The sequence below is a fragment of the Barbus barbus genome (genome assembly GCF_936440315.1).
Source record: "Barbus barbus genome assembly, chromosome: 10".
In the NCBI taxonomy this organism is placed as follows: Eukaryota; Metazoa; Chordata; class Actinopteri; order Cypriniformes; family Cyprinidae; genus Barbus; species Barbus barbus.
Window position 1 is genome coordinate 27,403,869 of NC_136738.1, and position 24,917 is coordinate 27,428,785.

Consider the following 24,917-nt stretch of genomic DNA (forward strand, 5'->3'; position numbering starts at 1 on the left):
TTACACTTTTAAATATACTAAAATAGAAGACAGTTATTTGAAGTTGTAATATTATCACAATATTACTGTTTTCACTGTATTTTTGAGCAAATAAATTTAGCCTTGGTGACTCCAAAAACGTAAAAAAAATAAAAAAATCTTACTCACCCCAAACTTTTGAACAGACGTTTATATATTTTATATTGCTAGCAAAATCGTCATAATATATCTTTAATATTTTCCTAACTAGTTTAAATCAACTGCGGCTTTAATAATCACAGTGAACCTTTTAAATTTATAGCAAATGTCAGCTTTAATCTTGCTTTTCCCAATTACTTACAAAACAACAGCAAAAATACTATTGGGCAAGGATACATAAAATACAAAATGTCCCCGACAGCCTCATTTAACCGCTAATATTGTTCAGGAACACCTTACACAGCATCAGTTCCACATGAGTCCTTTCAACGACTGCTCAAAAAAATCATTATGTTTGACTGTATAACAACACAGAGGCTAAGCAAAAGCACAAGGGTGAAAGCCACAGTGAACGAGAAAGGGCTCAAAACTGGTACGATATCATGATCTTATTCCGTCTTCCTTCAGATGGCTATCTGTGTCTCCTCGGTGAGCTATCCCTGCTCCTCTCGCCTTTCCTCCTGGACTCTTTGTATCTGTCAGAATGCCTGTTCTCTTTGTCCGCCCTCTCCAAGCCGTTCTTGTTCGAGTCCCTGGAGTCGATCTCTTTGCGGCTCCTCTCTCGTGACTTTGACCTGTCCCGGCTCCGCCGCAGAGGCTCCTTCTCTCTGCTTCTGCGTCTATCTTTGTCCCTGTCCGCTCGGGAGCTTTTGCCGTCGTCCTTGTGCCTGCGTGAATCTGGCTGTCGGTCCTCGTGGTCCGGAGCGTGCCTGTGGTGCTGCTGCTCTTTATGTCCTCTCCCACGCTCAGGTTCTCCTCGCTGTTGAGCAGGGGGCGACTTGTCCTCGTGTCCCCGGTGGCGAGAATCTTTGTGGTGCTTGTCGGATCCGCGACCGTCCTCATTGCTGCCATCTTGCCGTCGGTTCTCATGTCTCTTGCTGGACCGCTCCTCCAGAGGAGATCGCTGGTTTGCTGCCTTGCTGGACCTCTTCTTTTCCTTGTTCTTGTCCTTTTTCTTGCCCAAGGCCTTCTTATGCCTTGAGTCGGAGCCTGTGAACGGAAAGAAGAATTTCGTAAGTATTCAGAGGAACCAAACATAAATCTGGAATTCTGGTTGCACTTTTGCAATTATACCTTAGAAGCCATTCACACAGAACTAATTCTTCCATTCTAATGCACGATTTTTCTATTGTTTTTCTATGTAAACGCACTATACACGCTCGTATTTGCGTCTTTTTCAGTGTCTTGCACATGAGTGCCACATTCTTAAGAAGCTGTGTCAAATTAAATGAATTTCAACTTTTACATGCAGCAGTACTCAATGTCTGTTCCAAAGCAATGGACCAATCAGAAGACCCTGGAGGCGGGGCAAGCGTTGCCAGCTTTTGTTTATAGCAGCAAGTTGCAAGTCCTTAGTTACTGTTGCTATGTCCGACAAGCCATGCCGCTCTCACGCTATACATATTCTCACGTAGTAAAAAATACATCACGGAGCAAAGAGGAAACTGACAACACACCGACAGACAAGACAGAGCAAGTTACTTTAGGTATGAAACAAGGTCTCAGCTTTCAAATTGTAATTTTTTAAGGAATTCAATCAATAAATACTGTTTTGTGGCTCTTTAATGTGTTGTGACAGATCACTGTATTGTCTTAATAGTCCAAGCAGCACAGGTGAACCGATCGTCTTTTCGTATTTACTTAAAGCATGAAATAAAGAAAAATGAACATCAGAATGTATTTTAATTCAACCACGGAAAGACGTCAATACACAGAATTTTTCAAGTTTAAGTCCACCGAAGTTAATCTACACTCCTGTCTGATTTGTTTGTTGGGCAAGATGGCAGATTCGGCGTTATTATTGGTCAGATCGCCTGTCAATCAAGCTTTGAGAACGGTCAATTGGTTTATTTGACGGCATATATAATTACAGTTACATTACTGAAAAGCAGAGCTCATGCAAACATCCACATCGTTGTAATGAGATTCATTTTTAACTGCTGCTTTCACACTGCTGTCAGTTTTTGTTGTGTTTACTTCGTTACCGAGAGGAAAGCGCGCAATATATATTTACATTCACCCAAACGCCACTCAGCGCTGTGTGTGTCTTCTCTAGAATTGCATCCAGGAGGGCTGAACTACAACTGGTCAAATTGCAGTATTGCAGGCTCATATGATCTTAGGATCATATGAGATCAAACGACTACTCGACAATTTTTTTTATTGTCGACTAATCGTTGAAGTCCTAGTGAACGGTCGCTTAAAGTCGCGATGCAAGCGACAGATTTTTTCCTCCATATTTTCCATGTCTGATTCCACTTTTGCGATTACGTACTGGCCTTAAAGTTATGATGTAACAATAACAAACAGATCTTTTCTCACATATTCTTCCATATGTGATTCCAACTTTACATTTATACACCAGCCTTTAATTTGCTATGCAACAAATAGTGACAGATTTTCTGTATTCTACCATTTCCGACTCCACTTTTGTGATTATTCACTGACCTTAAAATTAGGATATATCTTGAAGAGTGACAGATCTTTTCTTTTATATCTGATTCCACTTTTGCGATTATGCACTGTTACTATGTATCGGAAGTAGCAACTCATCTTTTCTTACATATTGTGATGTTTTGGATCGAATAGAAGCTGATCTGAATGCGAACTTGCAGCAGATTGTAAGAAAGGTTTTTATGGACGAATTGATTGGACAAGCATGGTGTATGTCAACAGAGAGAAGTCTATTGTTTGACAGAGTTTAAAAACTCAAACTTTGATTCAAATTTACAGGTCGAAAAAAGATCCAATAAAAAGTAGCAAGGATAAATTGTTCACAGTAAGATCAGTAACATGGGTGAATTTCCATTTTATATTGACTTTAAGTACAGTTACAACTCTCAGTGAGTGAGTCATGAAATTATTTGATAATTTAAGAATGCTGTGTTTTTAACCGATCAACTCATAGGAGTCATTTTTGCGACGAGCGGTGTGAGAGCTTTGATGAACCTATAGCACTCAATCTGGCCTATTTCATTAAACCTAGTAGGATCAAACCCCTAACTTGTTTATACCTAGAAACAAATGAGCAGCGTTACATATTTTTGCACATGCACTCGTTTGAGGGAACTGTTAGAGAATGGGAAGTACGTCTTCCTTGAAAACCAGCATTAAACATCAATTAACAATCATTAAATGGTGGCAGAGGAGATGAGAGAGGCCTGACATCACATCTTTTCTAAAAATGTAACTTCATTAACAGCCTCGAGAACAAATTACTGCACGTGAATGGCTGCAGCTCACAGACTCCTGTCAGAATCTGCCTGTTCTCAAATCTAATTATAATCACTTTTTACACTGTGCTGAAACCACAAAAAGTGTCTATTTGCATACAGATTGGGAGGGGGAGTGTTTATAACAGTGTTCGTCATCACACCGTAATTCAAAACCAGCTATTTATGAGCAATTTCTGGCTGGGATGAAGATATTTCTGCCCTGGAATTTCCATTTATTAAACAAATCAAGGTTTTGCAATATTGATCAATCAATCCATGACTCGTGTTATATAGACTGTACTTATAAAAACAAATATTTTAAAATGTAGTAAAAAAAAAAAAATGCTTCTAGGCCTGGAAACTTTAAAAATTAGTTTTACAGCATTTTTCCATTATTGCAGCGATCCTAAATAGCTGAAACTGGAGAATTTGTGTGATGGGATCAACAAAGTGGACACTCTGTCCTGAAGTGCAGGCTGATGAGTGACCGGTCATCAGAGCTCAGGAAGGGAGGGGGAACATACCCCATAACAAGCAGAATAATTAAGGAAGAAAAACAAACACAAAACAGATCTCACGTCAAGTCCAGACACGAACGGCATGAATAATTAGGCCCCAGGCCAGTGGCCACACTTTCTTTCACACTTAATGAGGTTTTAAAGTTATGATGGAAAACAGGATTGTCTCTGCTCTTGTTCAATACATCAGTTTAGTGTACAACGCAGACACAAAGTAACATCAACAATCCAAATCTTTCCATTCAATCTAAACCATAAAAATGGGACATTTAATTTGGGTTCTGACAACAAAATGATGAGCAGATTAAAGTAATTTTCAAGTTGGGAATAAAGTAGGGTTGCATGATATAACAAAATAAAATCCATATCACCAGATTGCTTAGTGTGATAGTGAAGGATGTAATTTAATCCAATATATGCACTGCTGGTTTCATTGCAGCTGAAACATCGTATCATGAGCTGCAAATGAACACGGTGCTGCGTTTCAAAGCATATAAACGCTTGATGGTTGAAGAAATTAAGTAAATGTTAGTATTATCATTTTACAGTGCACTGTAAAGTTAAATTAATATAGTTTTTTACTATATATTAATTATTCCCTTTATGGTTAATCGAAAGAGGTTTGGGCTGGTTCTTATAAAAATGAATCCCCAAGTGTCAATACCAACATTTCAACTTTCTCCAATAGTTCAACCCTAAAAGGATAGTTCACACTCAAAAAAAAAGGTTACAAAGCAAAACATTTTTTTCTATGCAGACATGCTCCTTAACAAAATCACCCAAATAATTTAAGAACGATTCATTCTTTCCAAATTCACAGAAAAGTCCTGTATTCTTTTCATATCACAATATGACAGAAATACAAAATATCAAAATGCCAATTTCTTCCAACATCATGCGGCCTTAATTATAAGGAACTTTTAACTAGTTTAATCTATTATGGATCTGATTCCAGTTCCGTAAATTATTATAGTACTCCAAATAAAGTCGGTTAGCCAATCATAACAGATAATAAACTGATAATTCAGACGGTTTTGATACCTGAGGAGCTGTCACTGCTGGAGGAGGAGTCTGAGTCACTGGACGAATCCGAGTCACTGGCACTGCTGTCACTGTCAGATGAGGAATCTGAAGATGAGGAGTCTGAAGAAGAAGAGGAAGAGGAGGAAGAATCAGATGACTCCACTTCCTGATTCTGGGTCATGATCATCTTAGGAGCATTCTTCAGATGTTCTCTCAACTCATCCCTGAAAGAAAAAGTTCAATAAGTATTTGTTCTCAATAATTGGAGCAGACTCAAAAAGAGAGATTTCACAGGTACGTACGTAAGTCCTCCAAGGCCAATTGATGTGAAGAAATTAATGGCAAATCTCGTGTTCCTCGGGTTGTCACGTGGGAAAAGACCCTCGAAGAAAGACTGAAGAGTCCTGAGGAATAAACAAACGATATGGTCCATTAATTAATTATCGATTAAATGTATTCAATGAAACACAAAGGAAAACACTTACATGTCCTTCAGTCTCTCATTCAGTTTTGGCAAACCCATATAAGCACAAAGTTCCTGGAACAAAATCTTCACAAAAATTCGACTGGAGGACGTCGTTGTGTCTTCACTCATTTTAACGCATTCAAGCACCTGAGAGAGAGAGAAAAAACAAAAAAAACTTTTACTACATCAGGAAACCAATAATCTGTCTGGCCATATTGATGTGTTGTTGTCTAAACCGTAATTACAGCTTGTGGGATGCATTGGTTTATTAGCCATGTCTAAATCCTGATGTGGTGAACGTAAAGAACGTAATAAAAGTTACTCACACTCCATGGAATGGAGTCTGTGTAGAGGAGATGAGCAAACATTCGAGCAACGTTACGCAATTTGTTGGTTTCAAGCCGGTGGATGGTTTCATACTGTTCCTGGAAGATGGCTTCAAAACTCTCCATATATTCTTTCTTCAGCAGGCAAAACCTCTACATAAAAGATGAAAGCATCAGATGAAGAAACAAACACAACTGTTGTGAGCTTGCACCATTAGTGCAGATGAGGTGTATGTCACTTTAAATATTCATAAATCTAGAGAGAAAATAATGTTGCCTTGTGTCATGTTAGAATCTATAAATAAACACTTCAATCAAATAATTGTATAAACCATGAATTAAAAAACTAAAACTTTTAAACAAAAGTAAATAAATAATCGTATGATAACATTACATTATAATTACATTATATATATATAAAATAAATAAAATGAACAATAATTAATAAAAATAACAAACATAAAATAAAATATAAAAAATAAAAATAAGACAAAAACCGTTTATTTTATGAAATTAATATGCAAACTAAACAAATACAAAAAATATATAAATAATAATAAACAATAAATAAAAAATTTATATATATTAAATTATATATTACATATATACTTTTATATATACACACATTAAAAAATTATATATATATATATATATATATATATATATATATATATATATATATATATATATATATATATATATATATATATATATATATATATATATATATATATATATATATATATATATATATATATAATATAATATAATATTATATATATATATATATATATATATATCAATATACATCTTAAAAACTAACATACAACTACAAAATTACATTAAAAAAAAGTTTTAATAAAGCAAAGCGATTTAAAAAGTGAAAGACATGCTCACCCCAGCTAGAAGACCAAAGAACTTTTCATATGTTCTTTGCTGGGCACAACAGTCCAGGATCATGTTGCACAGCTCTTTCTGTGGAGAGAAACAGATGCACATGAAAAAACATCTCAAACACAGACTGAGCATCAGGGCACGGCACTTTAAAAGAAACATCAAGGAAAGGTGTGGGGCTGATCATCCATTCCCAGCACTTCTCCACTAATGCCTATTGATCTCATAACCTCGTATCTTCACCAAGGAGCCTAGGACTCTGAGACAGACAGAGCGACAGACAGCCTCAAGATCAATTTAACAAATTAAACCTGAACGCATTAGATAAGATGATCTAAAAACTGTTCTGGTGAACTCTCAAGACTCTTTCCTCAAGTGCACTGGATATAGGTAATATTCTGTTCAATAATTCTGTGCAGGTGAAAAGTTTGAAATCCCTTATCAAACCTTTCCTCATGCCTGGCCTTGGTGTGATCCTGCCTACAGATGCCCTTCCCTCCCCTCACAGGAAACAGCAAGGATTAGCCGCTGCTAACAGCCATTTAACTCTTCCCACTGCACACCTGCGGCTCAGCTGAGCTTCTGAGGTCTGTGCTGCCCTTCGCTGTAGGTGTAACATCTCATCCTGCTGTACAGATACAAGAGCTGCCACACTTCTCTACTTATGCCTTATAACACTCCATAAGCCTATTGATTTCAGCCCCACATATATTCATCAGGGAGCTCAGGATTATGAGGAAGAATGGCATGCTTGTGATCAACTTACAAATAAACCCCGACAGGCTGCAGTCTGGCACCAAATTAGAATTGAAGCTGAAAACTTAAGGAGGTCTAAAACACTTTCAACAGAAGGACATTAAAAAGCAGTGTCCAGGCAGATGAAGTATTGAGCACTCGAGGTACGGCTGAGTATTGAGCCCTGATGAGATGAGATCGGTTCTGACTCTTCTAACAGGTGCCTGCAGGCAGCGAGCCACATGTGCCAGGTGTGACGGTAAGGTGTTCTGATCACAGGACAGTTTGAGACGGAGTTGGTTCAGCCCTACGGCACCAGTCTCTCATATTAACACCCTGTATATATATTTCAGGGAGGTCGCCTACAGACTGTGCTTGATTACTGAGAAGAAACCTTTTCTCTCCTTTGAGCGATATCATTAGAGGAAAGGATGGAAAGGGTGATTTTTGGCAAATTATGATTAAGATTTCAGAAAACTTTATCTATTTTCATGTTGCATGTCCCTAGTGAAAAACAAATATACTAAAATGTATTTGAAAAACATTTATTTCATGCTAAGTATACTACAAATACCTTTACATATTTATGTGCTTAATAAAAATGCCCTGCAATTGTAATTTTATTATACTAAACTGGTATACTTAAAGTCTGCTAAATTGGAACAACTAATTTTGCACTTAATGCACTTTAATTTAATGCACTTTAATATTTAGTATTTAATGACCAATATTATTCAGAGCATACAATCCTCATCAATAGTGACATTAAAGCACATTTTAGGCTTAATATTAAGAAATGTGCATTGTCCACGTTATACTCCAAATAAAGTCTAATTATAATTATAATCAGCCTCAAGCAATATGTCAATATGTTAATAGAACTAAACTATACTTACTATACTTAATAAATAAATTATTATTTTTTAATTTCATGTCATTTTTGTATTTGTGTTGTGGATATCCTGCATATTTGAATTTTTTTAAACTACATTATATATACACCTTTCAAAAGCCTAGGGTAATTTAAGTAATTACAGTAATATTGTGAAATTTTATTACCATTTAATATTTACTGTAAAATTACTGTTTAAATATATTTTGAAGTGTTGTATGATATTCAGAAAAAAAAATCATGCTCAAGAAACATTTATCATCATAATTTTGAAAACAGTTATGCTGTGTAATATTTAACCATGATGCAAACGTCTTTGCTGTCACATTTGATCAATTTAATTCATCCTTGCTGAATAAAATTATTAATTTTTTTTTTAAAAAGAAAGAAAAGTATTGAGCCTAAACTTTGAATAGTAGCTATTTGGAATGAAACAAAGGTGAGTAAACACTGACCATTTTTATTTTGCCTTTCTTAATTTCTGAGACCAACACATCTCAGAAATGAGCAATACAGCTGTCAGTTCCAGAAGAAACCCAACTACGGTTCTCTGACTCTGCGAATACCTGTTCCTCATGTATGAACAGGGAAATCCCTGCTAATTAAAACTGCTCTAATAACACCGGCAGCATTACTGTGCAACAGACCAAGCAAGAGCACAAACCCACATTTTGGCATTGGAGAATCACTCTCTGATTCGCTCATTAGCATCATCCCCATTGCCTCAAGCAAAGAAACCATAGTGGAGCTTTAGAGATTCTGTCAAGGGAGCAAATCTCTTCGGCCCAAAAGGCCAGAATCCCACAGTGACCCTTTGTGTTGATCCTACCAACACAGCAAACTAGAGGGATTACATGCTCAAAACAGCCATTTTAGCACTTCCTTTTTCGCACCTGCATGCCCTCACTGTAAGTGCAACATCTCACCCCTCTCCCCTCTGTTTTGACTGCTTGGATACATTATATCTAGAGAAACCACAGAATGATGGACGGATTGTGATTGACATGAAGCTGATAGAAACGTTTCCCTCAGGACAGAATAGTAATTTTTGAAGAGAGATATGAAGAGAGCGCAGGAGAGCATCCGTGATGTGAAATCTGTAATCGTGCACAGCAAGACTGTTGCCACAGATGACCGGCCATCTGCTCTGCAAAGACTGATGGAAAAGAAATGACGAAATGCCATTAGCTTTTATTAAAGCAGCAGCACAAAGAACAAAAAGAAACAAATGAAATGAAGGGCTTTAACCATTTAAAAAACTTCAAAACCATGTCAGCCTATTTCATTTCCTCTGAAAAGAAATTGGCAGCGCTGTCAAATTGAACAAAAAGCACAAGCACGGAAACCCAGACAATCAATAACCACTTACCTCCAGTATATCCGACCACAATACAATAAAACCTCTATATTGAGAGCAAAAAAAAAAAAACAGAGAAAAACTTCTCATTTATTTTGCTAAAACCCCAGTATCAAAAAATTAGAAGCTGAAACCTCACAAACAAACCAGCTCGACTGAATCACTGGCACGCATGGGACATTGAGTGAACTCTGTCAGATGCGCAACAGCATTCCCTAGGTGCACAGGGCTCAAAAACATAACCTTTTTCTTTTTGCGTGGATGAGTGCAGCCTGAGTCTTATGCATCTACCTGTGGGACGGGCAGAAAAAGTCAGGCTGAAGATCTGCCCGGTCAAGAAGAAGCTGGAGGATTCAATCAATAACTCCAAGGAGTGAAAGCTCAGGTGAAGAGGACTGTGCAGGAAAAATGTATTTTCCATTACCCCCGTATTGGGTGTGAAATATACTCCGCACATGTTGAATAAATATTTCATGCGATTTTATAAAGATGTAAAAAGCACAGGAGGCACACCGGTAGCATGTCGATTCAACAATAAAAAAAATGAATGGTATCCAACTGCATTAATAGTAATAACTATTAATTACAAAAATATTCATTGTTAGCATTTGGTGTGGTATAAAATTTTAGAAATTTCACTGGTTTTGGAATCATACTGAGGCTTAAGGATTTGAACAACTCTAAATAACTACAACACAATTCACCATTTAAACTTCATATTTTGAAATTTCTTGAAAAATGCATCAAAATATTACGGATAATATAAGGGATAGTTCACCCAAACATTTGACATTTGTCAACATATATAGACCCTTGTGTTGTTCCAAACCAGTATGATTTTTTTTCTTCTGACTACAAAAGAAGATATTTTAAAGAATGTTGTTAACCAAACAGTTGCCGATATAGCCATTGACTTCTACAGTATTTTTTCCACATACTATGGAAGTCAATGGCTACCAGCAACTGTTATCAACATTCTTCAAAATTGTCTTTCCATAGGCGCTTTCGCACCACATAGTTCTAGGTACTGAGTTCTAGGAACTAGCCAACAGGGTCATTCCTAGAGAACCAATTTCACCCTTGGGTCGTTTTTCTGGTTGCACTCGCAGAAGAGGACGCTGTGTTCAGAGCAGTTTTTGTTGTGTGTCATGGTTTTCATGATAGCAGAGATGTTATTTTACGCAAAAGAAACAGTTTACCCGATTGAAAGAGCATGAAAATCTGACTAAATCTATGACAACTTACAGTGTTATCATCAAGGCTGAGAAAGAAACAATGCTGCAGACAACATGTAACTGCAGTTATCGCCGTTTTCCATGTTCATGGAGTAAATATTTTTACAAGGCTTTTTAAAAATGCCAGGTAGGTTTTTAGTATGCGTTTGGCCAATTAGCGTACACTACGTCATTTTTTAAGCCCTACTCTGAAGTAGAAGCTAAATTAGTTCCCCCAAATGGACTTCCTAGAACTAAATATGTCAGTGGTTTTCCCGCAGAACTGGGCTACTTTAACACCGTTGCCGTGGGATGTTTTTCATGTCTGCGGGTTAAAGCGACCTCAGTAACTTGATATTTAGCCCCTGGAATGCTACTTTTGTCAGGGGAACCCCGACAAAAAAACATGTATTTTACGCGATTTTCTTTCCAGGGGATCTCCCTGAAAAGCACTTGGACTAGTTTTGAGTAGCAATTGGGCAGGTTTAGCTATAAAAAACTGGCAACCATGAAATACGCTCCTAGTTCCTGCGGTGCGAACACGAGCATATCCAAACGCCAAAAAGGGGGAACTTCCGCCAATAGCTCTAGGGACTATAAAAACGTTCCTCCGGTGTGAAACCACCTAATGGTATCACTGCAAGAACCCATCTTTGGAACCTTTAATTTTAGGAGTGTTGAACAGTAGTGTAACTCCTTAAGGTGTTTGTTCAAATCCATAACCAAAAGTATGAGCACCAATAAGATATTAGGGTTGCATTACAAGATATGCTCGCATGTAACTAGTCCTTCACCAGTTGTGCAGCTAGTTGAAATTGAGGTGGTCAATCTTTTTTAAGGGAGTATTTTCAACTGAATTATCTCTCTGCTAACTGAATGTAGTTGTGATTCAGTCTGATGCACTCAATCCATACGTTTGTACTCCATGTGGCTGAGGCTGGCAAAGGCAGAAATGTGTCTGAATAATGAACAGGCCATCTGTGAAGTCCCATGATTCACTCCGCACTTCTGATGTGTTTATTGCTCACAAGAGTAATAAATCGCGCCATCAACTTCACTGCCAGACAGTGGCTGCTCAGCATCAATTGTCGTTGCCCTAATTTTCACTCGAACCTTGTCAAAAGTGTGAACTATAAACATATAATCCTCCTCTGAAGGGGAAACTTTGATGTGGTGACATGGAAATAATGTCTGCTCTCGAGTCTCGACATTTCAATGTAAACATCAACACAGTATGTTAAACCATTTATAAACCATTTATATACCAAGGTTTGGCCTTTACTTTTCTGAGGGTGAAGTATGAAATGATCTCTTTAAACTGAAGGCTGAATAAGAGTGAATCATCTTCATGGACCTCAGTGCAGACAGAATATTTAATGTGACATGAATGAAAATGAGGCTTCCTAGTTTTCACAATCCATGTTTTTTCTAGAAGTTAGGGCCTGACCTACTGTTGAAATACTGTTTATTTTTGTATTATTACATTTAAACAGCAAGGATTCATTACATTAATCAAGAGTGACAGTGAAGACTTTACAATGTTACAATTTTTATTTCAAATAAATTCTGTTCTTTTGAATTTTGTATTCAGCACCAATTCAGAAAATTATGGCGCTTTTCCACTGTATGGTAACGGCACGGTACGGTTCACTTTTGGGGGGTTTTCCACTGGGTACAGTACCTGGTACTTTTTTCAGTACCTGCGAACTTGCAACATGAGACACAACAGACCCGCTAGATTTAAATCAGCACAGCCAGCGAAGGATCGAGTGCAACTGTTTTGAATGAGCGCACCTTTTTTTAACAACAGTTTCGTTGTCTGTTGAGGAAGTACAGATCTTCCTCTCGTTCATAGCCAAGGAGCGGATCCAGTGAGAGCTTGATGGAGCAACGTGGAATTAAAACGCTTTTCAGGAGTCACGGCAGTAGAGGCGTCGCAACTATAACCACATGTAAATAATCCCGCCCACTCTAAAGCGGTACTAAACTGCAGTGGAAACACAAACCAAGCCGTACTGATCCATGTTGTACCACGCAGTGGAAAAGCGCCATTAGAATGATTTGTGAAGGATCATGTGACACTGAAGACTAGAGTAATCACAGGGGTAAATTACATATTAAAATAGAACAAAGGCCCGTTCACACCAAGCACGATAACGATATAGTCCTAAAAATTGTTCTCCGTATTAAAGAATAGCAGCGTCCACACCACAACTATAACGATAAAGGCACGAATGAACGATATCGTTGGAATCACTTCCAGAACGATTTTTTTCCAGCTGATGAACGATAAAAACACTGACAGCCAATCAGAATCCATCCTGCTATAATGTGCTCGAGAATTTAAAGCGGCAGACGCACATGCACTTAGAATAAACAGACGATATCGTTCGCTGGGGTGGACGCTAATAACGCTATCGTGCTTGGTGTGAACGGGTCTTAAAACAGTTAAACACATAAGGGGCAATGGACACGTGGAACCTTCTGAATGATGGGAGTTCAGTAGCTATTCAGCTCTGTAAAGCTCTTGTCAACATCTTGTGCTCAAACTGGAAACCAAACGTGGTGGACTTCTTGCAGACTATAAACAAGCTCCACCCTAACAGAGACACCTGCCAATCAGCAGCAGCTGTACGGAATTTAAAGCTACATTCCACCTTTTTATAGACATCTTTAAAACACGTGAAAGTGAATGACCTCATCCAGAGGGATTTTCCTAAAATAGAAAAGTTCCTTATCGTATTAATGACAAACCTCACCATAAATATTCAACTTGAAATTACAGCTATGAAAGCTATATACAGCTATGGCAAATTGGATGTTTTACAGGGTTCCCACACTTTTAGACTAATGAAATTCATAAAAATGAATGAATGAATAAATAATATATATTTTCTTATATTTTCAGGTTCTCCATGACTGTGGAAACCCTGCAATTTAGGAGCAAAGCCAGATCACTGGGCAGAAACAGCCATCATTAAACACTCAAGGACGGTTTATTCTGGAGCGACAACTCAGGAGGGACAAAACGCAGTGGGTTCCAAGGACGTGAACCCATATGTGTGAAAGAAACAGAATCAGATGTCTAGTTCCAATAATAACTTATTTATCAAACAGTGATGTTAAGGAAACCAGAGTAGTCAACGTGTATCATCATGTTACACAGACACTGGCGGTTTGAGGCAGGCTCAGGTGTGTGTGTGTGTGTATCTGATGACGCAGACGGCTGTGGTAGGTCTGGACGTGAGCCATGTTCTGCCAGTTCTGGCTTCAGAGACAGATCTGCATACATCCCACTGCTAACAAACTGGCAAACAGGAGCACTTCTTTGCAATGAGGTAATCATTTACACATGTATTTATTTCAAGATTTAAATCACTTATATGCTGCATTATCAGCTCAATAAAGCGGTCTTGTCAATTTGCTTAACGCTTCTCAACAATGTACGGAAAACAGCCTTAAATAAATAAAAATATAATAAAATATAACCAAATAGCCAGGAATTATATAGTATAAATGGAATTAAACAGACAACAAGGTCCTATTTACCAACAATTAACACATTAACTAAAATGAACTAACAATGAGTAAAACATTTGTTACAGTATTTAATATTTAGCTTTGTTAATTTTAGTAAGTAAAAAACAGTTCGTTGTTGGTTCATGTTAGCTCACAGCCATGAAATAATATTAATAGATACACCACTTGATTTTAATAGATGTAAAAACACATATTAAGCATTTAGGATTTTTAGTAAATTGTAAATATAAAATATTGTAATATTAGTGCTGTCAAAATTAGCGCATTAACGCAGGCGATTATCTTTTTTGAGTTTAACACGTTTACGAGCGCATCAAACGGGAAATGTTTCAGACGTGTGCTCCAACTTCACTTCAGCGGCAGGCGCGAGTCAAACGAGTGCAGAAACGTTACTAAAATTGAGAGCTCTCAATTATGCGGTAATGTTGAATGGCTACAGCCAATGATAAAATACTATGGGAAAAAAACTATTTCATAGAGACATCAGTAGTATTGGTATCAGTGATACTGGCCTTCAGTCATAAAAATAAAAAAAAGATACCATTAAACAAATATAAAAAATATACTGTCTACGTTATTAATTAATACGTTAAATGCAGAGCACGAATTCCGAGTATGGGTCACCATTCTTGGCAGTATGTCACTTCACTCACTCATATGATTGTATGCTAGGGAGTGAGTAGATGTCTCTCCCCCTCCTGACCTGTTCCCGCTCCTGAGCCTGTGCAGAGGGCTGGAGCGACGCGATAAAGAAGACATTTGTAGGATGCTACCCCTGTTACACAATCTCCCTCAGGCCTGGAAATACAATGTTTCCATCCTGTGCACCTCACTGGCTCTTTTCTCAAATGGCCAAAAGCAGCAGATGCGCTGGTGAGGGTGAGGGGGCTCTATTCTATTTCAGGACATTTTTACAATTCCATCTTATTTGGTACAGTTTGCCTTAGCGGAAGTCATTTCAAAAGGGTTAAAAACATGATGATCCCTGCCCTGCATTTTGTTGACATTACATATATGCTCCGGGGAAAACATACAGATTTATCTGTATGGCACAAGCTAAACAAGTCCATGTTTGGAATAAGAATGCAGAGGAGACCCAGGGGATTGAATCCAGTTATCATCCACATCGCTCTTAAAAGGTCAAACGGACTGATTAACAGGCTGAGAGCCAAGAAAACCAATGTGTTCAGAGCAGGACTGGGCGATATAGCTAAAAACAACATCTATCCCAATATTTATATCAGCTATTCGATGACATTTGATATACAGGTGCATCTCAATAAATTAGAATGTCGTGAAAAAGTTCATTTTTTCTTGTAAGTTATTTAAAAAAGTTAAACTTTCATATATTTTAGATTCATTGCATGTAAAGTAAAACATTTCGTAAGTTTTTTTGTTTTAATTTTGATGATTAGAACTTGCAGCTCATGAAAGTCAAAAATCAGTATCTCAAAATATTAGCATATTTACATTTGAGTTTCAGTTAATGACCATCCCTACAGTATAAATTCCGGGTATCTCTTGTTCTTTGAAACAACAATAATGGAGAAGACTGCTGACTTGGCAATGATCCAGAAGAGGAACATTGACGCCCTCCACAAAGAAGGTAAGCCAAAGAGGGTCATTACTGAAAGGTGTGGCTGTTCACAGAGTGCTGTATCAAAGCATATTAAATGCAAAGTTGACTGGAAGGAAGAATTTGGGTAGGAAAAGGTGCACAAGCAACAGGGATGACTGCAAGCTTGAGAATACTGTCAAGCAAAGCTGATTCAAACACTTGTGAGAGCTTCACAAGGAGTGGACTGAAGCTGGAGTCAGTGCATCAAGAGTCACAACGCTCAGACGTCTTCAGGAAAAGGGCTACCAAGCCACTTCTGAACCAGAGACAACATCAGAAGCGTCTTACCTGGGCTGTGGAGAAAAATAACTGGACTGTTGCTCTGTGGTCCAAAGTCCTCTTTACAGATGAAAGTAAATTTTGCATTTCATTTGGAAATCAAGGTCCCAGAGTCTGGAGGAAGAGTGGAGAGGCACAGAATCCATGTTGCTTGAAGTCCAGTGTGAAGTTTCCACAGTCAGTGATGATTTGGGCTGCCATGTCATCTGCAGGTGTTGGTCCACTGTGTTTTCTGAAGTCCACAGTCAACGCAGCCATCCACCAGGAGATTTTAGAGCACTTTCATGCTTCCTTCTGCTGACAAGCTTTATGGAGATGCTGATTTCATTTTCCAGCAGGACTTGGCACCTGCCCACACTGCCAAAGGTACCAAAAGCTGGTTCAATGACCATGGTGTTACTGTGCTTGATTGGCCAGCAAACTCGCCTGACCTGAGGTATAGAGAATCTATGGGGTATTGTCAAGAGGAAGATGAGAGACACCAGACCCAACAATGCAGATGACCTGAAGGCCGCTATCAAAGCAACCTGGGCTTGCATACCACCTCAGCAGTGCCACAAACTGTTCAACTCCATGCCACGCCGAAATTGAGGCAGTAATTAAAGCAAAAGGAGCCCCTACCAAGTATTGAGTACATATACAGTAAATGAACATACTTTCCAGAAGGCCAACAATTGGTCTTATGAAGTATTCTAATTTGTTGAGATAGTGAATTGGCGTTTTTTTGTTAAATGTGAGCTTAAATCATCAATTAAAATAACCAAAGACTTAAACTACTTCAGTCTGTGTGCACTGAATTTATTTAATACATGAGTTTCAGAATTTGAGTTGAATTACTGAAATAAATGAACTTTTCCACGACATTCTAATTTATTGAGATGCACCTGTATATCTTAATATTTATGCATTTGTCTTGAAATAGCTTAAATTTGTGTTTTTTTCACACACAGGAATCATTTTGCTTTATTGCAACCAATTAGATTCACAATATTAGAAAAAAAGAAAAATACAATAAAAAGTTAATACATTTTCACTAAAGCTAAACTTGCACGTGACTGCAAAAGACATGAAACGCATCTATTGTTAAATTGATCTATATTTATCTATAGTCTATAACTGTTCTTTATAGTTTACATTGTTGAGAAAAATTGCTTAAGAGTTATTGTTCAACATATCACCCAGCCCTAGTCCAGTGCTGTAACAACAGATTTGCCAAGCAGAGCTCAGGTGCTGACAAACACAGGAATTTCCATCAAACTTATGAGCTGCTGGCACTGAATTCACGTTTAGTAAAACAGCAGGGTGACAATCACAAACGGGCCAGTTCTGGAGAAAGACATTTGATCAGTTAAACAGGATGGAACACCCAGTTGCCATTAGCCAAAACAGCCATTTTTCCCCCACTGTGAAACTGCAAAACAAGGATATTAAGATGACAAATGCTTCCCAAGTGACCACAAAGGCACAAATTACCTCTGAGACTGAAAACAAATATTTAGATGAAGTTAAACGCTTCGGCTAAACAGCTGTGTGCAGGGACACGGAAAGCAACGCAGATCTGCAGGATTTTAGAGAGAAGAGCAGCATTTATTTACGTACCGTTTGGCTCTCGGGGAAATCCATTTTTATCAACTTGTGGGCGCATTCTTCAAAGTCCAAGCTGTGAAAATAAAACACGAAAACGTCACCTTCTGCATCTCATGTGCTAATGAAAGATAACACATTGAGTTTAACCAGATCCCATTATGTGCATACAATTTTAATATATTACATGCAACTGCAGCACATAATAAATCAAATGCAATATGTATTAAATATGAGCCAAACTGCATTAAATTAAGCAAAACTATCACAGCACCAGAGGGCATCATCTGTTGAAGTTTCATATGTCCGCTCTAAGCAGAAATGAGGCTTTCTATCTTAAGCAGGTTGACTCTTTTGACTGTCCAGGGATTGTGTTGGCTCTTCAGTGCTTCATTTAAGGTCAGACCAAGATTCTCTCGCTTCAAAGCCTGTTGGGACACATTTTGAGCCAATGCTTTTTTCTTTTTTTAAAGCTGTTGGATCTGTAGCAGTATGGATGAAGACATTATATTATAGCTGAGCTGTGAATCTGCAGTCTAAATTGAAACGTGAACGAAGACAATAAATAGAAAAAATATTTCTATTGTGTTCAGTAGGGTAATGAGAATCACACACTTATGACCATTTCTGTATAATGAATAAGTCAAGATAACTAGAAAGATTTCTCTAACAAATAATAAAAAAAAGATTTGATGTATGAATCAGTCAACCTGACTCACGAAATAAGTTTTCTAAAATAATATATACAAAATAAATAAAATACAAAAAGGTTTCATGTAAGAATCAGTGAAGACTCAAGAAACAAGTCTCTAAAATGAAATGAAATCTAAAATAAAATAAATAGGTGCAGAATTGTCAATAAAATAGAAATAAATGACTCATGGCCATTTCTTTATAATGAATCATAATGAACTCAGTATGTATATATGTATACACACACACCCACACAACATGTATATATGTGTGAGATGTATGAATCGGTCAAGATGATCATGAAAGAGGTCTCCAAAATGAAATAAAAATAAAATAGAACACACGTAAGTGCTAATACACGTTTAACTCAATACTGTCATTTAAATTAAATAGGGTTTGGTTAGACAAGTCTTTCTACTCTTTACCAGTGCAAAGCAAACTAAAGCAGAGGTCATTAGTCTTGCATCCATTTCAGACATTTCTGCCAGAATTCTGTATCTATCAGTTAGTTTCACAAACTGCTAACAAACAGTTATGTGACGCCCACAGATACTAATCTCTCCTGCACACAAACCAACACAGCCAGAGAAACAAACTCAGCTTAATGCTTTAGTTTACGGAGTGGAAACCTGGTTAAGTCCAACCAAACTTGAATCTCTGTTCTAAATAAAGTTCACTCTGCTCTACTTCTTTAATGTTTGAATGCTGTGCCATGACCACTTCAAAGGGCAGGGCCAGCTAAAAAGAGAGGGACATGATGGCTAGACTTGACACTACAGGTCCCATGGTGCACATTTAGCCACTAGGACAACTTCATATGACCGGCGTCAGTCAACCCAGTCCCCATCCACATCAACACACAGCCAGTACAGCACTATATACTGTGCACCACTACATCAAACTTCACTGTCTTAACCGTCACTGACATGTTTCAAAACTGTATGACTTTCTTCTGTGGAACATAAAAGATTATGTTGAGAAATGTTCAACTATTACTTAAAAAAAACACCCCATTTACAATTTCAATAAACATTCCTGGTCATGTTTATTCAAAAGTTTAAGGTCAGCAAAATTGTTTTATTAAATTGATTGAAAGTGACAAAAGAAATTTGCAATGTTACATAAGAATTATATGTTAAAATAATTCTGCTCTTTTGAACCTTCTATTCAAAAATCCAGAAAAAAGTAACACTGCTTCCAAAAAAAACTAACAAAAAAAACTTTCTGACCCCAAATTTTTTAAACATTATATGACAACGTCGAAATTTCCCAACTTACAGACATTGTTTTCCACTCTCTTCCCATCATTTTCTTTCTTCTCTATATAAAAAGAAAGAAAACCCCACAATGGGAAACATAGGGTTGCACCACAAAACCAATGCACTAGATTTCAACAGAAAAATAGCTGGGGCTAATCTAATTTCCTACTGGGTCATACTTTTTCCTGTCCATACACCAGCCTCGCCTCCGGGTGGGGGATTTGTGGGCCAAATCAGTTTCATCCTGGCCTCAAAGGCAGTTTGTAGAAAGGCAGAGCGAGAACCTTTGTAGTGCCTCTCTCTTTTAGCTCTGCCCTCTTTCTGCACTCAGGCCAGTTAACAGAGAGACCGTAGCACCAGGCGACCCCTTGCTGAGCTGCAGTAGAGCACTGCGAGAGACCAGGTTTGTTTAAAGAGGTAAATCCAGCTGCCAGCAGGCAAGTTTAAAGACATTAAGGAAGTCAGTTGACTCCCAGCTGGTGAACTATTTAAAAGCTTATCACACAGCAGTTGAAAGTATTGAAAGAAGCCTCATTGGAAGCTGATGTTAGATGCGTTTCATATAGCTGTGATCACATACCGATTTCATGCACTTAAAGAGAAACAGGTTAAATGAAGCTAGTACACATCCAAAGCCTGCTTCTGACTGCTCTAATTTCTAGATACAGAATCAGCCTTTGCTGCATCTTTAACGTGCGAGTGCTCTGCAGCCCCGAGGCGCTCAGAGGTTTAGTGCTTTCAAACATTCTCCGCAATAGAAGCTTTTTTTAAAGCTTCAGGTCAATAGAAGTGGAAAAAAGGAAGCTGTGAGGAAGCCTGTGAGTCCACACACACACACACACACACACACACAGGGGAGTGTGACTCGTGCCTGCTAGGGATGCATGAATATTCATGCTAGATTCACAGCAATTTTGCAGGTGATACAAAATTAAGTCACATTTTGATTATTTTAAAGCACTTTTATTTAACCATTAAGTTTCCTTAAGGCTCATTAAGCAATTTTTCAAACGTTCCCCTGGTCTCAAGACTCATCATTATGAGAGTGTGAAGTCAGATGTTGTAGCACCTCTGATTTAAACTTCAGCAGCAAATATGGCACTCATATGTAAAGTTTGTAAGTTCAGTTCATTTGCATGAATCAGCCAAAACTGTCCATGTGAATGAACTGCACTCTGATTCAACAATTTTCTTGCATCATACTCAAAAATGTACAATGCAAATCGTTCATAAGACTCTGCATATTAATTGTTAAACATCGTTTCTGTTAATTATTCCAATGTTTTAGTAAAAAAAAAAAAAAATTAAATACATTATTACATTAATTACTCACCCTCATGTCATTCCAAACCCGCAAGACCTTTGTCTCTCTTTCTTTGCGCATAAAAATAATTCTTGTTGCTTCATAAAATTAAGGTTGAACCATTGATGTCGTATGGAATATTTTATTAATGTCCTTACTACCTTTCTGGGCCTTGAACATGTCAGTTGCATTGCTGTCTATGCAGAGTCAGAAAGCTCTCAGATTTCATCAAAAATGTCTTAATTTGTCTGTAAAGGTCTCTCGGGTGTGAAATGACATGAAGGTGAGAAATTAATGACAGAATTTTCACTTTTGGGTGAACTATCCCTTTAACTTAATGTAGTTAGCTCAAACTAAGACTGGAGGAAAAAATTAAAGGCATATTTAAAAAAATAAATTAATAAAATGACCAAAGCGACCTAGTAGACAAAAAGGAGATAATAAAATGGAAAACCAAATGGGTAAAAAACAACAACCAGTTACAGAACCTACAACTTGAATGTCGACTGTCCTTAAAACATTCAAAAGAAATTCCTAAACGACCTAAAATTGATGTTGATAAAATTAAATGTTGGAGATTAAAAAAAGCTCATGAACATGTTATGCTTCAACAGCCCATATATGCATAAAATATCATTAAAAAGCTGTAAAACTCCAGCTCCATGCGCATGAGGACGACAGTCATACTGAGAAATGGTTCTGTGATGCCGAGGGAAATAGACTTGTGCTGCCTTCCTCCTACTGTCGTCAATCAGCCCCAGAATTGTTGTTTAAACATTTTTCAAACCCTCTTGATAATCAAAGGATAACTAATTTTGAAGTCCTTCGCCACAGCGAATTCCGATCCACGACGGCACTTCTGCTGCTCCGTGCCGGCAAAATTCAATTAAAAACAACTAATCTGAAACGTTGTTAATTCAATCTGCGTGCTGAGGCCCTCAGGGGCTTCAGGAGCTTGGGTTCAAAAACAAGAAAAAAACTGCCTCATCTCTACACATGGGATCTCAAAAGTAGGTTGTTTTTCAATTCCAGACAAAAAAAGCTTTTGCACGGACTATTTCTGGTGACTTTTAGAGCTGCTCCCTTTCTGCTGATGGAAGCACGAAAGACGACACAGAACCATTGGATCACATGATGCACACACTCACCTTGACTGGATGGCGAGGTAAATCGTTCGACGGAACGCAACCAGGTTCACCTCTGTCTGGTCGAATATGGTGACTTTCTCTTTTTCTAAATAAAGAAAAGAAAAGCTCAGCACATTTAAGCAGGACAGAGACTGGCTGAAGTTTGTGTCATATGATATGTCTCCCTCCAGAGGTCAATAGCACTTGTTCTTTGCAGAGTTATTTTAAATCACAGGCTCACACCCTTCTTTGATGAAGCAATTAACACAGCTAAGCTCATCTGATCACAGGAACGGAACTAAAGAACAGCACAGAGAAACACAGCTTACACCGTCTGCACTCAATGACAGGGAGCTCTTGAACCTTCACATTATAATCAACAAGACATCAGACCGAAGTGAAAAATTCAAGAACATCTAAAAACAGTACAGTGGCCGATGATGTTTTTGGTGCAAAGGAGATATACCATGAATAAAAATTATTTTCTTTGACTTTTTGGAGAAAAAAAAAAAAAGTCAACTTAAAAACTAAAAAGTTATAAAATGTTTAATACATAAAACAAATAATTAAAATAAATTACAAATGTATATATAAAAATAACTATTTATTTCAGTGTTGTTACGTTAACTAAAAACAAAACTAGAAGCATAAAAAATGTGATACTTGGAATAAAAGTTGACGGAAACAATAAAATACAAAATAAATAAAATTAATCTAGCTGCCAAAATTTCTCATTGTAGCTAACCCTCATTTAGTTCATTAACTAAAATGAATAAATTAAAATCAAATATTATTTTCAAATTAAAGTGAAAAAAGATCAAAACTGACTGACAGAGAAACTATTTGAAGTCAGTCTTGCTGAGCATGTCTACAGATATATACAGCAGATAAATAAGACATCAGAAAGTAACCATCACCCATTTACGCACTGAGGTTTGTTACAGCACAGTAACGCAAATATTCAACAGGACCACATGCTTGTGTTGGATTACCCAAACATCTGCATTTGCATACTTCTGCAGAGTATGTTTCTGGCTTTAAACTACATTAAAACTGTTTTAAGTTTGAGAAACATTGTTACTGGACCTCAGAGATGGGTTTAGTTATGATCCCTTTAATGCCTAAAACACAATGTGCTACAGTCTGGAACAGGTAGTCTCCTGACAGCCATAGTTTTTTATGCAGTTTCTCCTCAGCTCAAGACCCAAGAGACCATATGAGCAGGATTATCTAGGGGAACTAATGCAAAGCATTGTCCCCAAACACTGGCACTTGCATAAGAACTCGAATAAGAATAAGGCGAACAAGGAGTATAGCTCCACCGAGCCACATCATAACACTGAATATTAATACAGTTGTGCAAATTTTTCTATAAGTATATGGTAGAGCATGTGACACTTGATAGATATTTAAAATACCTTCTCCAGCTGCCTCGTCTTCATCTTCATCATCATCTTCATCTTCATCATCTCCACTGCCACCAGCATCATCACCAGAATCACTGCTTCCTTCGTCCAGAATTTCTGGAGGTATGAAAACAAGACAGATCAATTCAATTATAAAATATATATATCATTCAAAATGACAATTTGCAAACTATTTAAAAATATATAATTACTATTTTTTAACAATAATAGCCTTGTTCTTCCAATCTAACTGAATGGTTCTGGGCCATAAAAAGTTGTAAAGTGGACCAGACTACATGCTGATAGTCGTCACCTTGTTTTTATTTGTATTTATTTTTTTATTAATATATGTTTGTAGTGGAGAGCCTGCAAAAGTAGAGGGACAGATAAGCTGCATTATCGTAAAGAACTGTAAAAGTCTCTATCAATTAAAATTTCATCCTACTTGGGATTCATTTGTATTTGATTTTAGGAAAAAGTGAGAAGCGTAACACAAACATTCTCTCGTCTTTGCCCAGGTCTCCCTTTGGCATCTTAGGTCACTACCATGTTCTGTTACTTTCTCCACTGTTGAACGATTCCATTAGCTTTGCTTCTCAAGCCGTAAATGGAGTAATCATCTCCGCATCAGAGAACAAGCATCTCCAATTGTCGCAATCAAGGGCCACCATTTCAGCTTCCCGTACCATATAGCTGTCTCCAGTCCGTTGTACAATTAGTACACAATTAAAATTCAAATGCGCTAGCAGAGACGGTGCATCAGAGGGCATCTCTTTTAATAGGCAGTAATGAGAAGAACGGAGAATGCGTACAGCAAAAGAGTCATTAACTCACCCCGTTTAATCGCTTTGTACTTCTCCTCGTTCTCCAGGAAGTTGGGATCCAACTTGAAGACATCTGCAAAAGGAATATTGTTGATTTAAAGCAGACATTCGTTTGCAATTACACGTTTCGCAGCAATTAAGTCAGTGCCAACGAGATGTAATCAGAGGCAATTACCCATAAAGAAGAATTTGCTGTGTATTAGCCGTAATACATAAAAAGAGCTTAATATGATAATGGCTGTTCATGCTCCCCAAAGGGCCGCTTGTATGGATTTTCAATTAGCACACTTTGTCTCGGAAGCCTCAGAAAAGATGCTTATCTGCAAACATCAGTACAGACAGTGGCTAAATATGAGAACTGAGAGAGCAAAACCCTCAATTACACGCAGGCAGAGCAAGGACTGCAGCCTCTGGTTTGAGAGCATGTGTTCCCTCGTGGGTGGCTTTAGAGAGAAGGAAGTCATCCA

At 37.6% G+C, this 24,917-nt stretch overlaps 1 protein-coding gene across 1 annotated transcript in view; it reads right to left on the bottom strand.

Moving 5' to 3' along the window:
- Positions 1-269: 269 nt before the first annotated feature.
- The window catches only part of LOC306876267 (pre-mRNA-splicing factor CWC22 homolog), a 40,321-nt gene continuing 15,673 nt past the window's right edge, over positions 270-24,917 (bottom strand). The window contains exons 12-21 of the mRNA XM_079427294.1: positions 24,461-24,523; positions 23,639-23,743; positions 22,242-22,326; positions 17,854-17,914; positions 6,623-6,700; positions 5,726-5,878; positions 5,419-5,546; positions 5,236-5,337; positions 4,952-5,157; positions 270-1,167 (exon numbers count right to left, since the gene is read on the bottom strand). Coding sequence (XP_079283420.1) covers positions 590-1,167; positions 4,952-5,157; positions 5,236-5,337; positions 5,419-5,546; positions 5,726-5,878; positions 6,623-6,700; positions 17,854-17,914; positions 22,242-22,326; positions 23,639-23,743; positions 24,461-24,523 — 1,559 coding nt within the window. The 3' untranslated portion in view covers positions 270-589. The remainder of the gene's footprint in view (positions 1,168-4,951; positions 5,158-5,235; positions 5,338-5,418; positions 5,547-5,725; positions 5,879-6,622; positions 6,701-17,853; positions 17,915-22,241; positions 22,327-23,638; positions 23,744-24,460; positions 24,524-24,917) is intronic.